Source organism: Lemur catta, chromosome 14 (assembly GCF_020740605.2).
Source record: "Lemur catta isolate mLemCat1 chromosome 14, mLemCat1.pri, whole genome shotgun sequence".
Classification (NCBI taxonomy): Eukaryota; Metazoa; Chordata; class Mammalia; order Primates; family Lemuridae; genus Lemur; species Lemur catta.
The window spans coordinates 51,459,623-51,473,456 of NC_059141.1; the positions used below are offsets into that span (position 1 = coordinate 51,459,623).

A 13,834-nucleotide genomic window follows, 5' to 3' on the forward strand; every position below is an offset into this window, starting at 1 on the left:
GCAATTGTCAGCTTGGGGTGACCAAACAGTAGGCAGTGGCATCTGTCGTGTTTTTCCAGTGGCTACAGCAGTGCCTGGCAGACACTCAAGTCAAATTCACTTAGAGGAAAGGGCATTCACTGGCTTGTGTAACTGAAGACACAGCTGGGACTGAGAAATGCTAGAACCACGGTCTCCGTGTTGCCCAACTTTTTTTTTTACCACCCTCATCTGCTACTCTGCATGACAGCCTCAGGGTCTCCTACTGCGGGCTTCCTTCTCCACGTGGCCTGAGACACGACAGCTGGCTACTTCGAAGCTCACATCCTCACAGCTTCATGATAGAAAGAGTTCCTCCATCATAGCGCCAGGATGCAAAATCCCAGGGAAGGATTCCGATTGGTCCAGCTGGGTTCTGTCATTGTGTCCTGGAAGGCAGGGTTGTATGGGTTGCCATGGGACCATGTGGCAGAAACTGGCTGTGGTAGGTTTGCAGTTGTCTACTCTACAGTTTTCCTCTCTCAAGCCACACCTCTTTGCAATGTGATGTTGCAGCCCTCCCTATCAAGGGGCAGGGTCTGTTTCCCCATGCCCTGAGTCTGGGCTGGTCTTGGGACTTGTTTTGACCCATGGAATAAGGTACAAGTGATGATATACCATTTCTGAGTTTTAAAAAGCCTTGTGCACCTCCTCTTCATCTCTCAGAAGCTGTCACCACGATTTGAACAAGCCTAGGCTAGCCTGATGGGCCATGAGGGACAGATAGGCAAGTTGCCACATCACCCCGGTTGACTGCAAGCCAACTACCCAATGGGAGTGAGGCCACTCTAAACCAACCTGCCTGCCGACGGCAGACACATGAGATTAGACAAGCCTGGCCCAGATCAGCAGAGCTGCTCACTTGACCCACAGACTCACGGGCAAAAATAAATAAATAACTGCTGTAGGCTGTTAATAAGAAATAGTTGCTTATCACGCAGCAAAACCTAACTGATACACTGGCTCAGTGTCACCAAACCCATGGGAGGTGACACAACCCTGCCTTCCAGCTCACAAGGATAGGTACAGAGAGCAGACACAGAACCTGGTTGGACCAAACAGAATCTTCCCTGGGGTTCTCTCTCCTTTCTAAGCACATAGCTCTAAGCACATTTCCCTGGACCTTTGCCTTCCTCTGAACTCCTTCCCCGCCACCCTTGCTGTTAGGTGTAGCCGTGTGATTGAGCTCCAGGTGATAAAATGTGGGTCCAGCCCATAAACTCGCTCTCTGTGGGATACGCCTTTGTTTTTTGCCAGCTGAGTGCAGAGAATTGCAGGGCCTGGAGGAGGGCAGAGCTTCAAGTTGAGAAGAACCTGAGTCTGTGAATGACCACACGGGTGGTGCCCAAACAGCGACAGCCGCCTTGAGCTGTGACATGAGCACTGTCGTGATAGTTCAGCGTTTGCCTATACCAGCAATGCAGCCCAGCTCGAACATCAGGCAGGGGCAGAGATTGGAGCAGAGTGATTCTCAAAAGGAAGCCAGGGCTCTTCCCAGAAGAAGGGAGTGGTGCTAGGCAGGCAGGACATTAAATGTCCCCTCTGGAAGCTGGGAGCCACCTTGAGTGTCAGGCTACGAAACCAAACAGACAGGGCGAGGCCTGCAGCTCTGTGTGACTCCACCAGCAGTGCTCTGGCTGGGCCAGTCTTCTTCCAAACACCTGGAGAACAAGCTGCCCCTTGGTCACAGCCAATCCTCTCTAGTTGTCTGCACTCTCTACCCTCCCAGCGACCTGCCCAATACTGGTGCTCTTACACCATTTCCCGTCAGCAGCAGCTTTTGGTTGTGTTGTATCAGGTTATTAAGTATGAAATATCCGCTTTCCTTAAGTACAAAGTTTGACAGTTGATATCTCTGACATTTCACTTTGACATTCTTGTTTTATTTTTGTTGTGAAGGTACATCCTCATTCTTTCAAACACCTGATTTGGCTTGTGATTATCTTTTAAAATTTTTTTTAGAGCAATTTTTGTCAAACCATGGATAAGTCAAAAATTTGTGTTATTTTTGAATATGAGTTCCATCATGGAACCAATGCAGCACAGACAGCTCGAAATATCAATGCAGTGTTTGGGAAGGATGTGGCTAATGAACACATAGTACGTTGATGGTTTGAGAAGTTCTGTTCTGGTGATTTTAATTTTGAAAATGAGCCACGTGGGTGACCTGAGGCCAAGGTGGATAATGATGAGCTGAAAGCTGTAGTGGAAGAGAATCCATCTCAGCCTACGCGTAAATTAGCAACAAGGTTTGATGTTACTATTCCAGCAATATTGGACCATTTGAAACAAATCAGCAAGGTAAAGAAGCCAGATAGATGTGTTCTACATAAATTAAATGAGCATTAGTAGAGAAATAGTCTTGAAGCTTGCCTTTCTTTGCTGTCACAACATAAAGGCAAAACATTTCTACATCGTACTATTATGTGTGATGAAAATGGATTCTCTCTGACAATTGCAAGCATTCGGCACAATAGATGGATGAAGATGACATGTTGAAACACAGTCCAAAACCAAATGTTCATCAAAAAAAGCTAATGGTGTCTGTTTGGTGGTCCAGGACTGGTATTATCCACTACAGCTTCATGAAACCTGGTCAGCCAGTGGATGTCTACTGGACCAATTGGATGAAATGAGGATGATTGTGATTAAGCAGCTGAGATTGGTCAATAGAGACAGGCCAGTCCTCTTGCAAGACAATCCTCGACTACATGTCGCACAAACAATGCTGCTCAAACTACAGAGGCTGGACTTGGAAACTCCGTCATCCACCAGGTGGATCAGATCTTGCACCGACTGACTACCACTTCTTCCAGGCTTTGGACCACCTTTTGCAAGGAAAAATATTCAATTCTCAAGAAGTTGTGGAAAACGCCGTTGGCGATTTCAAGGCGACTGGTTCTCCAGGTTTCTTGGCTGCTGGCACAAACAAGCTACCGTTAAGATGGCAAAACTGTCGATAGTTTGAGCGCATACTTGATTAATTGTACTACTTCTTGTTTGAGATATAGTAAACTACGCTTTTGATCCGAAATCGGACATTTCATATTAATGACCTAATATTAAAGCAGAGAAATAATTTTTTGGTATCCAAAAAGTGAAGCTGATTTATTGAGGGGCTGCTGTTCAGAAACAGCCAGTAAGACTGAGAGCAGCAGGGTGAGGACGGGGAGAGATGAACGTGACAGGGTCTTGAGAGGGGCTGCCCTTGGCTTGGCCACGGAGCCAGGCTTGGGAGCATAAACCAGACCACAGAGTAGACCTCTCTTAAGGCAAGAGGGCCAGCACTTTCTACTCTCGATTAGTCATTGTGGGCCACCCCAAGAGGTGGGAGCTTCCCAGGCGAGGCACCTCTTGTCACCTCAGGGCAATTCTCTGGAGAAAGGGGCTGTGAGCTGTGAAGAGCCAACCTCACAGCAGCTGAGGGGGGTGCTGGGCTGGCAGAAGGGACCTGGACAGGGCACCACAGTGTCTGCTACAGTCCACCCCTTGCACTTTTCGGATCACTTGCTTCTCACATTAAGCATATTCCAACTGCCTATTGATAGACAGAGCATGGTCATTGATTTAGGGTGTATCGTGCAATCTGAAGGATGGCATCCCATATTCTTCACCCTCACAGCGTGTCTTCTCTAAGTCAGTATCTCAGCTGTGTCTGTGAGGCCATTCTACCCTCTATAGGCTGGCAACTTCTGGATGGATTGATATGTGGTAGGACTGGTGGATCCTACAAGCATGCACCATCTGCCACACCACCCTTGCAGTGACCTGGATCCCCTGGTCTACAGTGATGTTGAACGAGAGCCCATGTCAGTGAATCAGACACTCTGTGAGCCCCCAGACAGTGGTGATGGCCTAAGTCTCCATCAGAAGGAGAGGCCAACCTGTACCTGGTCCCTGAAAATCACTGCCCTTCCTGTGATGGAAGGGGTCCTACATAATAAACTTGCCACCAAGTAGTTGGGGTCTTCTCATGGAATGTTAGTGCATCAGGGACTCACCTTGGGTCTCCGGTGATGACAGGGTAGACACTTGACAGTGGCCATAGACATATCATCCTTGGAGAGAGGGAGCCAGGGCTGTTGGGGTTATATGTAACCTTGTCACTGCCATGATGGCACTCTGTTCATGAGCCCATATTGTGCAAACCCTAGATGGAAGGCAAGGGGCAAGGACAGAGGCTGGCTGAGGTCCAGTGGCTGGGGCATCCTGCCCACTTGGTTGTGTAGTGACTCTTCTGCAATAGATGCTTTCTGGTGTGTGTCACGATGTGATACATGATCTGCACACTCTGCCCACACCCATAGGTCCACATGCCTCTTTCTCAGTCCTCCTTGTCTCTGATACTCCAAATCTTGCTCTTTCCAGGCCTCTGGCCAATAAATAACTAAGCCATTCGCCACTGCCCATGAGTACATGTATACCTCATCTCAGGTCACTTCTTGCCATGGAAATGACCAGGTGCACTACCCAAATCTCTGCCTGTTGGAGGGATTTCCTCTCACCACAGTTGTTCAGGGTCACCCTTGAGTGCAGGCTCCGTCTGCTTTGGGCTTGTACCCACATACGAGGTCAACCCACCTGTGACAAGCTTGGGGATTTTCCTTCTCTGTCAACTGGCTTTAAAAACTCTCTGTGTGGCCATGTATGTGTGCCAAGGGAGAGGCCTTGGTGTGACAGTCCCCATCCCAAGTCTTGGGGTCTCCCTCCCTACTAGGGGCATGATTTGGGTATAGAAGACCTGCTTTGATGGAGAATTCAGCCTTTTCTTGAGTCATGCTGCTCTTACAATGAAGTCCTCTGTCTGATTGTCACTCCATCTGCCTCCAGCTACAGAAGCTAAGTGTTTTGCCGTGCTTCCTGCCAAGAATTTTCCTCTCTCACACTTTAAATTGCCGATTAAGAGATCTACGACTGTAATTTCCTTTCTTCAATGAATCAGTGACACTTAGCAATAGCCACACAATTCCACAGTCTTAATAGTTATTATTTGCCCACGCCTCTCTGATGCCAGAGACATTGCACCAGCTGGTGCAGCCCCACCTGTGTCTCATCACAGGTCACCACAGGTGCCCCATGCCCAGGACTATTTATCTCTACCTGCCACCAGTGATGGGTCCTCATTGCCATCTGGTCACTGGTCGCCCTCCAGCATCCTATCCTCAAAGCCTGCCTCCTAGGCCCACTCCCAGCACCTGCTATCTTAGGTCTGAGACAGGCATGCAGATTCCCAGGATTTACTGAGGGAGTGATCTTGGGAGAAACCTCTAAGGCAGGTGCTGAGGCAGAACAAGGAAGGGGAGAGACTGGAGCCAGCATATGGCCTCACACAAAGTCTAGCCCTGACTGGACACTCAGGGAGGACTCTGGAGTGCGAGTCACGCCCCAGCAAGGGGTTGGCCTTTTATTCCTTTTGGCAGTCAGGTTTTGGCTGTGGGATGCCTGGCAGGGGGTGCATGTGTGGGTGTGGGGTCAGGTAGCTACACAGGCAAGGAGGTTCCTGTCTTCTGGGGATAGTTCTCTGGTGAAGGGGGATGTTGCAGACTCTTGGCAGTCAACACTCATTGCAAGGAGGCTTGGGTGAGCTGTTCGGTAAAGGAGAACTTGGTGGAGCACAACAGGTACCTAGTTACTACAGCACCCTGTGAACAAGACAAAGGAGGCACAGTCATAGGGACTCGGGGAGAACCAAAGAATCAAAAGAGGGTGTTGCCATGGACCTCAACCATCTTGTCAGTTTCCTGTTGCTCTAACAGAATAACTCAGACTGAGTGATTTAGAAAGACAAGAGGCTTATTTAGCTTGTGGTTCTGGAAGCTGGGAAGTTCAAGGTCAGGCAGCTGCATCTGGTGAGGGCCTCAGGCTGCATCATAACAGGCAGAAGGCAGCACGTGGTGAGGAGGGCAAGAGCACACCAAACGGCTTTCATAACAAACCCCTCTTGTGGTAACTAACCCACTCCCATGATAGCCCATTAATCCATTAATCTATTAATCTGTTCACGACCCAATTACCTCGTAAAGGCACCACCTCTTAATACTGTTACACTGGGAATCAAGTTTCACTCCGAGTTTGGGGGGGGGGGGGGACATTCAAACCATAGCACCAAGAGAAGAGAGTTTCAAGACAGAAACAGCAACAGTCAAGCGCAGCTATGAGGTCCAGTCTCTGAAGCAGCATGAATCAGCCACTACGAGGCCATTGGTGAGCTTGCAGGACAAGTTTCAGAGGACAGCTAGGGCATGAGCCAGGTCTATGAGGGGTGACTGAGGAAAGAGAGGAGCACAGGCTGCTTCATTGGCCGAGAAGCCCCTGTGAGAAGGAGCAGAAACTGGACGGCAAAAGCTGGAGGTGAGCCTGGGCTGGACTGCACAACGCCAGGGCTCCGAGGTGCCAAACCTGGAGGGGGGCGGTGGAAGGGTCAGGAAAGGGGCTGGCCCATGCAGTGAGGTCCAGAAGATAAGGAGGCAATGGTGTCAGGGGCTGAAGGAGGGGTAGACCCAACTTGTGAAGGGACACCATACCTTCTAGGCCTGGGCAGATGGAGATACGCTCAGGGGGGGTTGGGGGGTGGAGTGGGCTGGAGGCGGACAGTTAGTGGGGATCTGCGTGAGGGCTGAGTAGGCTGCTGAGAGCAGGTGGGCGTGGGTGAGTAGGAGGCTGCGGCAGAGGACGAGAGAAATGGGGATGGGTGCGGAGACCACTGATGGTTGGGTAGGTGCCCTAGGGCTCAGTGAGGCTGGAAACCCCAGTGCGTCCTGGCACCAACGTGTGGGGTTGACTTTCCCCAAGAGCACCCTACAGCCTTCTGTGGGGCCACAGGCAGTGGACTTGGGGTGGAGGCTTTTTGAGGCTGGTTGGGGGAAGAACAGAGACTCAAGATGGCCACGATGTGTGGCCCCAGATGTGGGGAGGGTGGGCATCGGGGGAGGCTGAGCTCCCAGCTGCAGAGCCAGGCCCTCCACTGGGCTTCTCTGTGGACTATTCTCATCCCAGAGTAAGGCCCATGGGAGGAGGGAACCCAACTTGGAGGAGGCAGGTAGGGTGGGTCAGCCGGTCTCTGTGCAGCCTTGTGGGGCAGCCACAGGCCTGTATTCAACTGTGTCCCTGGTTTCAGGGTCTCCATTGTGAAGTTAGGAAGGCACACTGCCCTGCTGCCCACTCCCCACTTCTCTGCCCACTTCCTGCCTTAAGGCAATGGCGGTCAAGCTTTTTGTTTATAACCACAACCCGGAAGTAAGAGTTAACATCATGATTCAGCAGACACACACACACACACACTCATACCCGCAACAAGTCTCCTGATACAACCCTTCCCCTCACTTTGTAGGGTCTACTCCTGATAGTTTCTACTTTATCCTCCTCTATTTCAGGATGAGGATGGGTCACGCCCCACCACGCAGATTTCACGAGTCACTCGATGGTCCTGAGGAAACATGGCTTGAGAGCTGGCGTGTCCCCTTTGGGAAGCGGCCCCTGCTGCTAACTAACCACCTCATTCTCCAGGGACCGTGTGTCCTCAGAGAACAGTACGGTAACCCCGGCGACGCTGGCGGGAGGCAGTGCCCACTGCCGAGCAGTTGCTAGGATTCCATTTGTAATGTCCGTCTTCTCCCCTCACCTTTCGTCTCCCAGCAGAAAGAGAAACCCCGGCCCCCTCGGAGGCCCCAGGGCAGGGGGCTTGGGGGTGCCGCGCCCCCACAGGTGGCAGCACGGCCGCCTCACCTGGGCTTGCCTCTGCACACTCAGGAGAGTCCCCCGGGCTTGCCGCTGCACACTCAGGAGTCCCCCGGGCTTGCCTCTGCACACTCAGGAGAGTCCGCCGGGCTTGCCGCTGCACACTCAGGAGAGTCCCCCGGGCTTGCCGCTGCACACTCAGGAGAGTCCCCCGGGCTTGCCTCTGCACACTCAGGAGAGTCCCCCGGGCTTGCCTCTGCACACTCAGGAGAGTCCCCCGGGCTTGCTGTTGCACACTTAGGAGTCCCCCGGGCTTGCCGCTGCACACTCAGGAGAGTCCCCCGGGCTTGCCTCTGCACACTCAGGAGAGTCCCCCGGGCTTGCCTCTGCACACTCAGGAGAGTCCCCGGGCTTGCCGCTGCACACTCAGGAGAGTCCCCCGGGCTTGCCGCTGCACACTCAGGAGAGTCCCCCGGGCTTGCCGTTGCACACTCAGGAGAGTCCCCCGGGCTTGCCTCTGCACACTCAGGAGAGTCCCCGGGCTTGCCGCTGCACACTCAGGAGAGTCCCCCGGGCTTGCCGTTGCACACTCAGGAGAGTCCCCCGGGCTTGCCTCTGCACACTCAGGAGAGTCCCCCGGGCTTGCCGCTGCACACTCAGGAGAGTCCCCCGGGCTTGCCGCTGCACACTCAGGAGAGGCTTCACACCTTTCTGACACACGTTCCACACAGACACCCCGATACCGTTGAATAGCTGCTTTGGGGTGCCTGCCCAGCCCCCACGTCCCTCTGTGGACAGCCCCTGCCAAGGCTGCTGCGGTGGCCACGCTTGTTCTCCTAGCGCCTGGCGGTCGGGCTAAGTGGAGGACGGCGGGCGACCGGCCATCAGAGTCACTTCCCCACACGTAGGTGGGAGACGGGAAGCGCTGTCGGTCCGTGTTCGGCGGTCAGGCTGTAAGGATGCTTAGAACCGTGGCCTGGGGCGCGGCCACAGCAGGGCAGAAGCCCACGTAAAGAGTAGCCACCCAAGCTTCCCTTAGCAGGGACGGGAGTGGGATGGATGTGCCCAGGGCCCAGACTGAGACGGGGTGAGAGGCCACAGGGACAGTGGCTATTAGTGATCACTCACTTTCTGTGGAGCCCGGCTGCGCTTTGGACAGCATCCCTGTGGCTTGACATGAAGTTTCCTGTTCCTTAAACCCAGACAATCCCCAAGGGACTGTCAGAGACCAGCCACCATTGAACACTGAGTCACATGCCACTGGGGTCCCCCAGCCCCCGTCCTCTGCCCAGCCACACACTCCACGTGCTCCCCCAGGGGCGGTTTCCTCCTTCAGGGACGCAGCGGCAGAGACTCTCCCAACTCAGGGCCCAGACCACTCGACTGCCTCGTGTGTGCAGAGTTGACACGGCAGGGGTGGTGGTCTAAAAAACAAAAGCGAAAATCCCCAAACTACTCCTTAACATTCACAAAATAGCTAGTTCGCCAAACCTTCAGTTTTTGTCAATTTATTTAGAAAAAAATTAACATGGGCAAATGAGATACCTCAGTGTTACAACAGAGTATAGAAATGTCTAGCAATAGTCAAATAATTTGATCTTTAAATACAAAATAACCACATGAACACCTAATATACAGGTTTCATCTGAATACATATTTATTAGATAAATATTAGAGGTTGTCACATCATCTAACTACATACAGCTTTGCAAGACTAGAAATCACAATTAGTTTTCTGACCAGTTTAAAGTATGAAATGATTGCATTGTACATACGATGTACAAAGACGACGATGGTTGCTGTGGGAGTTACTTCAGGCTGCACTTGTGGGCGTGTTTATGTGTGTACGTGTGAATCACCTGTGATCATGATATCAAAAATTATACAAAGTATGAATTTGGTTACAATTTTCTTCTGAAATCCCCGTTTCTTTTCATTATTTCCATAGCACCCTAAAAATACACAGGTGGCAGGACTAGTACACTGAAGCTAAATAGTACATGTAGGTAAAATAAAAACAAAACAGAACAAAAATTCCTTTCCACACAGGGTCAGGGTATATTACATGAGTGAGACAAACGTGGAGAACTCACAAACGCTAACGAACAGGATCTAGTTTTTCCACGTAAGATGGAATTCCAAGCCTTTTTTTTTTGTTTTGTTTCGTAAAATAAAAACAATACACATTCCGAGAGAAATGAATGCATCTGTTGACATGTCTCTATTTCTCATTTACATATGTACACACGTCCCTTGAGTCACTGCTGCTGACACTGCCCTGTCTGGACGGGTCAGGCCCAAGGCCCGTTGGGAGCAGACCTATAGCTCTCTGGGGGGTTAGGGCTCCGTGAGGGAGAAAGTATTAGCAGTCTCTTAAAAATAAAATGGCTACAGGGAACATGATACATGGATAAAGCTTCAAACCAAGAAGATGGGGCGATGGCCTGGACTTGGCCCCTCCCGCCTACCGCCAGCTCCCTGTCCCATCTCGAGGAGTGGCAGCAGAAACACACCTGTGGGCTGGGTTGATGCTTGCCGTGGAAAAGTGGCTTGCTCAGGCCTTGTTTTTGCTGAGGTTACTACGGCTCCAAGGAGTCGTCCGAAAGGATCAGGGAAACATCTTTCCAGAGGCTCAGGACCACCTCTGCTTACAGATACTGTCTTCACCTGCGTCTGCCACGACGGGGGCTTGCTCCTGCCTCAGATGCCTCTGTGCCTCCCTCACACCCTGACCTGGCTCCAGAATCACTCTGGAACGGGATGTCCCCAGAGCATAGGCTTCAGGCACCGCGGTTCAGAGCCTGCTGGAAGGAATGCTACTTGCTTGCTGGTGGAGGCTTGCCGGGGACGGAACCCAGGAACCCAGCCTCAGGTGCCAAGCCCAGAGGTGGGTGGGGAGGGGCCCGGGCTGCAGGGAGCTTCTAGACCCTCTGCGTGGAAAGCTGTGGCTACGTCTGTGAGCAGAGTCTGGGCACACCCTGCTACGGACCAGTGTGGACTCCAGGCCTTTCTGGGGCAAACTATCAAGGCAGGAAGTAGGAACTCCTAAGGAAGGCATCTGGAAGTCTGTCCGCAGCTGAAATTCCAGATGGTCTGACACAGACCAGGCCACCTGCCAGGACACAGGCACTGGGCAAGCAAGGGTGACCACACGCTACCTGGCGCTGCCCTGTCCCCACCAGCCGACTGGGGGATGGCCCTAAACAGTGGGCTGCCTGGTCTCCCAGCTCCCAGCACAGCCACCCATTCCATTCGTCCCTTCATCTGTACAAATAGCCCTGGTTCCTTTTTTTGTTTAAAACAAACAAACAAAAAAAACAAACAAAAAAAACTCCGTGTTTGTTACCGAGTCAAGGTATTTTAAAAACACCAGCAAAGGCTATAACCAGGTCATGAAAATGTTGAATATTATCAAAGACAATACTAAAATATTCACAAAGATATTTACAAAAGCGATTCTTAAAATAATTGATTTGCATACCGAACAACACGCTGTTTGAAAAAACCTCAACGACAACGGGACAAAGGAAAAACAGGGGCGGGGGCGGCAATGGCAGCTTTCCTACAGAAAACCTCGTGCTGTCTGGAACAGCGACTGCAAGTCAACAGCTGGGGCCACCTTTTCCGGAAAGTCCACGGAGGAGTGCTGGGACCACCCACCACAGAGAGGGAGCCGGGGACAGCGGGATCGAGAGCACCCACAGGGGACAGGAAAGCAGGAAAGGGCCCAGGCAGTGGCAGGGAAGAGCAGGAAGAATTTACAGACAGGACCCAAGTGCTGGGACGAGCCAGCATCACCCCAGGCCACGAGGCTTAGGGGGACACAGACGAGCTTGGAACAAAGTGGACACGGGACAAGCTCCCTGGGAGACCTCAGAGAGCCAAATGGAGTGACATGTGGCGGGAAGGCCAGAGGCTGCCTTGCTTGAACGAGGAGTGTGGGGTGAGCTTTTGGCAGTGGAGGGGCACGGCGGGCAGGGGAGGCTGGCAGCCAGGGACAGAGAGGCTAGACAGACACAGATGCCCTGTGCCCCTGCCTTTCCACGGATGTCCCCTGCCGTCTGGGTGGACAGAGGACTAGGACACAGAGGGAAGTGGGTGTCCCAGGGAACAGTCTTGGAGAGGTGGGGGAGGGTGCAGGAGGGGAGACAGAACACATGGAGAGAAATGGTTTGCTTGCTGTCCAAGTGCAACATTCCTTTTCTCCAGATGACTTCATAGTTTTAAGTTGTTGCTGTTTAAAAACAGGGAGTGGCTTGGAGCTAAGTTATGAGTTGCTGCCCCTACTTGACTCCGGCTGGCGGCATCCCCCAACCCCCCAGTGGAGGGCATGATAATTTTGGTTGGGCACACATGTGTGCTCTCTCTCTGCCCCCCAAGGCTGGTCTGGCCTGAAGGTGGCGGAGCCATTGGGGGCGTCGTCCTGGCTCTGGGAAGCCCTGGCCCCTCTCCCACCAGGCCCCCAGCAGGAATGGCAGGCCCTCTCTCAAACACAGAATCTTGTCCTTTTTCTCTGCTTTTTGAGAGCGTGTTTACAGGGTATCTTGGCTTAGAGGTCAGGGGTCAAGTCAATGACCCTTGGCCCCTGAGAGATGTTCTTTCCCAGAGGTTTGTGCTTTTCTGTGGTGGGTGGTGGTGGGCAGGCCAGTCTCACTACTGCCAACTGTCACTGCTCCTCCAAGGTTTGGGGCCCACCCTGGGTCTGGGGGGACTTCTCTCAGGTGCCACAGTCACTCGAAGGAGGCTCTGGGCCAGGAAGCAGAGAGGCAGGGTTACAGTCTAGAAAATGGAAGAACCTCGGGGGCACCGGAAGGTCGCCTGAAATCCGCAGGCACGGAGGGGCTGGGAAGCCCCTGCCAGGGCACGCCCTCTTCCTGCGGCATTCCCCGTCAGGTGCGACGTCTTCGTCTTCGGGGCCTGCGCTGGGTTTGGACCCGAGCCCAGGGTGTGCGGGTGGGCGCAGGCTCCAGGCCCACCAGCTGTCCTGTGCCCTCCATGCCCTGTGCCCAGAGGGCTGCAGCAGGGAGGCCCCGCCCTCCACCTATGGCTCCGGGCGAGGGGCGGTCTGAGGGCACAGGCTCCCGGTGGGGAAGTGTGTGGGGACATGGGGCAGGAGGCAGAGTGGAGGGATGGCCCCGACGGAGGGGTGGCCTTCAGTTGTTCTCAAAGAGAGACAGGAGGTCATCGTTACTATTGCTCGGCAGGTCGGGGGGGTCCAGGTAGGAGAGGAGCTCGTCAGGATTTGTGAGTTCTGGAAGGAGCTGGAAAAGAAGCACGAAGTCCAGATGAGGTGTCGGCTGAGGCCAGTCCAGGGTGAGCAATGCGGGCACCCTGGCCCAGTGGCTTCCCTCCACCTGCCTGCTGGGTCCCAGCTAGGGGGAAGCTAATGGTCTGGAGCATGGGCCTGCCGGCCGTCCCCAAACACATCCAGGCCACTGCACCTCGTCTGGGCACACTCATGCTCGTTCCAAGCCTAGGGGAGGGGGCCTGCAGCCCACCTGCTGACTCCCGGGCTGGGCTGACCCTTCCCTAGGCACAGACTTGAGCCCCACAAGCTGGGAAAGCCACATGGCAGGTGGAGGGGCTTTCTCTTGATCAGAGTGTCGCTTTGTCCCTCTCTGATCCTGTTGCGAGGAGCTGCAGGTCACGTGGGCCTCCTGGCAGAAATAATGCAGCCTCACGTGTAAGCACAAAGAGGTGGGCTGGTGGGCAGGCCAGGTGGTCCCTGCAGCCCCCCACCCCATCCCTGGCTCTCTGGAGCAAGTGCTTGTGTCTCCTTGGTGAGCCTGTGGCTGGCCGGCAGCTGTCCTTCCCGGTGGCCCCTGGCAGAGGCCGTAGACTGTCTCTAGCCTCTACAGAGATGTCCTTGGAGTTTTTATGTCACATGGGGGAGCCCCAGGAATTTAAAAGATCTCCATTGGCCTGGTTTGGGAGGAGAGCTGGAGCAAGGACCCGAGATGGCTGCACAGTGACTCCCAACCATCACAAAAACTGATGCCATCACGGCAGCTGGTGAAGGACAACAGTGGCCTGCTCCTCTGGGAGCCCAGCGCCAGGGGTGTGGGCTGAGCACAGCCCCAGCTCCCATGCGGGGGGCAGGAGGGCTGGTGCTCAGTCCCACCTGGCCAGGCCTGTCCAG

General features: G+C 53.5%; 1 protein-coding gene across 1 annotated transcript in view; it reads right to left on the reverse strand.

The window, feature by feature from the left end:
- Positions 1-9,191: 9,191 nt before the first annotated feature.
- Positions 9,192-13,834, reverse strand: part of ZMIZ1 (zinc finger MIZ-type containing 1) — a 227,397-nt gene continuing 222,754 nt past the window's right edge. The window contains 1 exon segment of the mRNA XM_045569353.1: positions 9,192-12,956. Coding sequence (XP_045425309.1) covers positions 12,849-12,956 — 108 coding nt within the window. The 3' untranslated portion in view covers positions 9,192-12,848.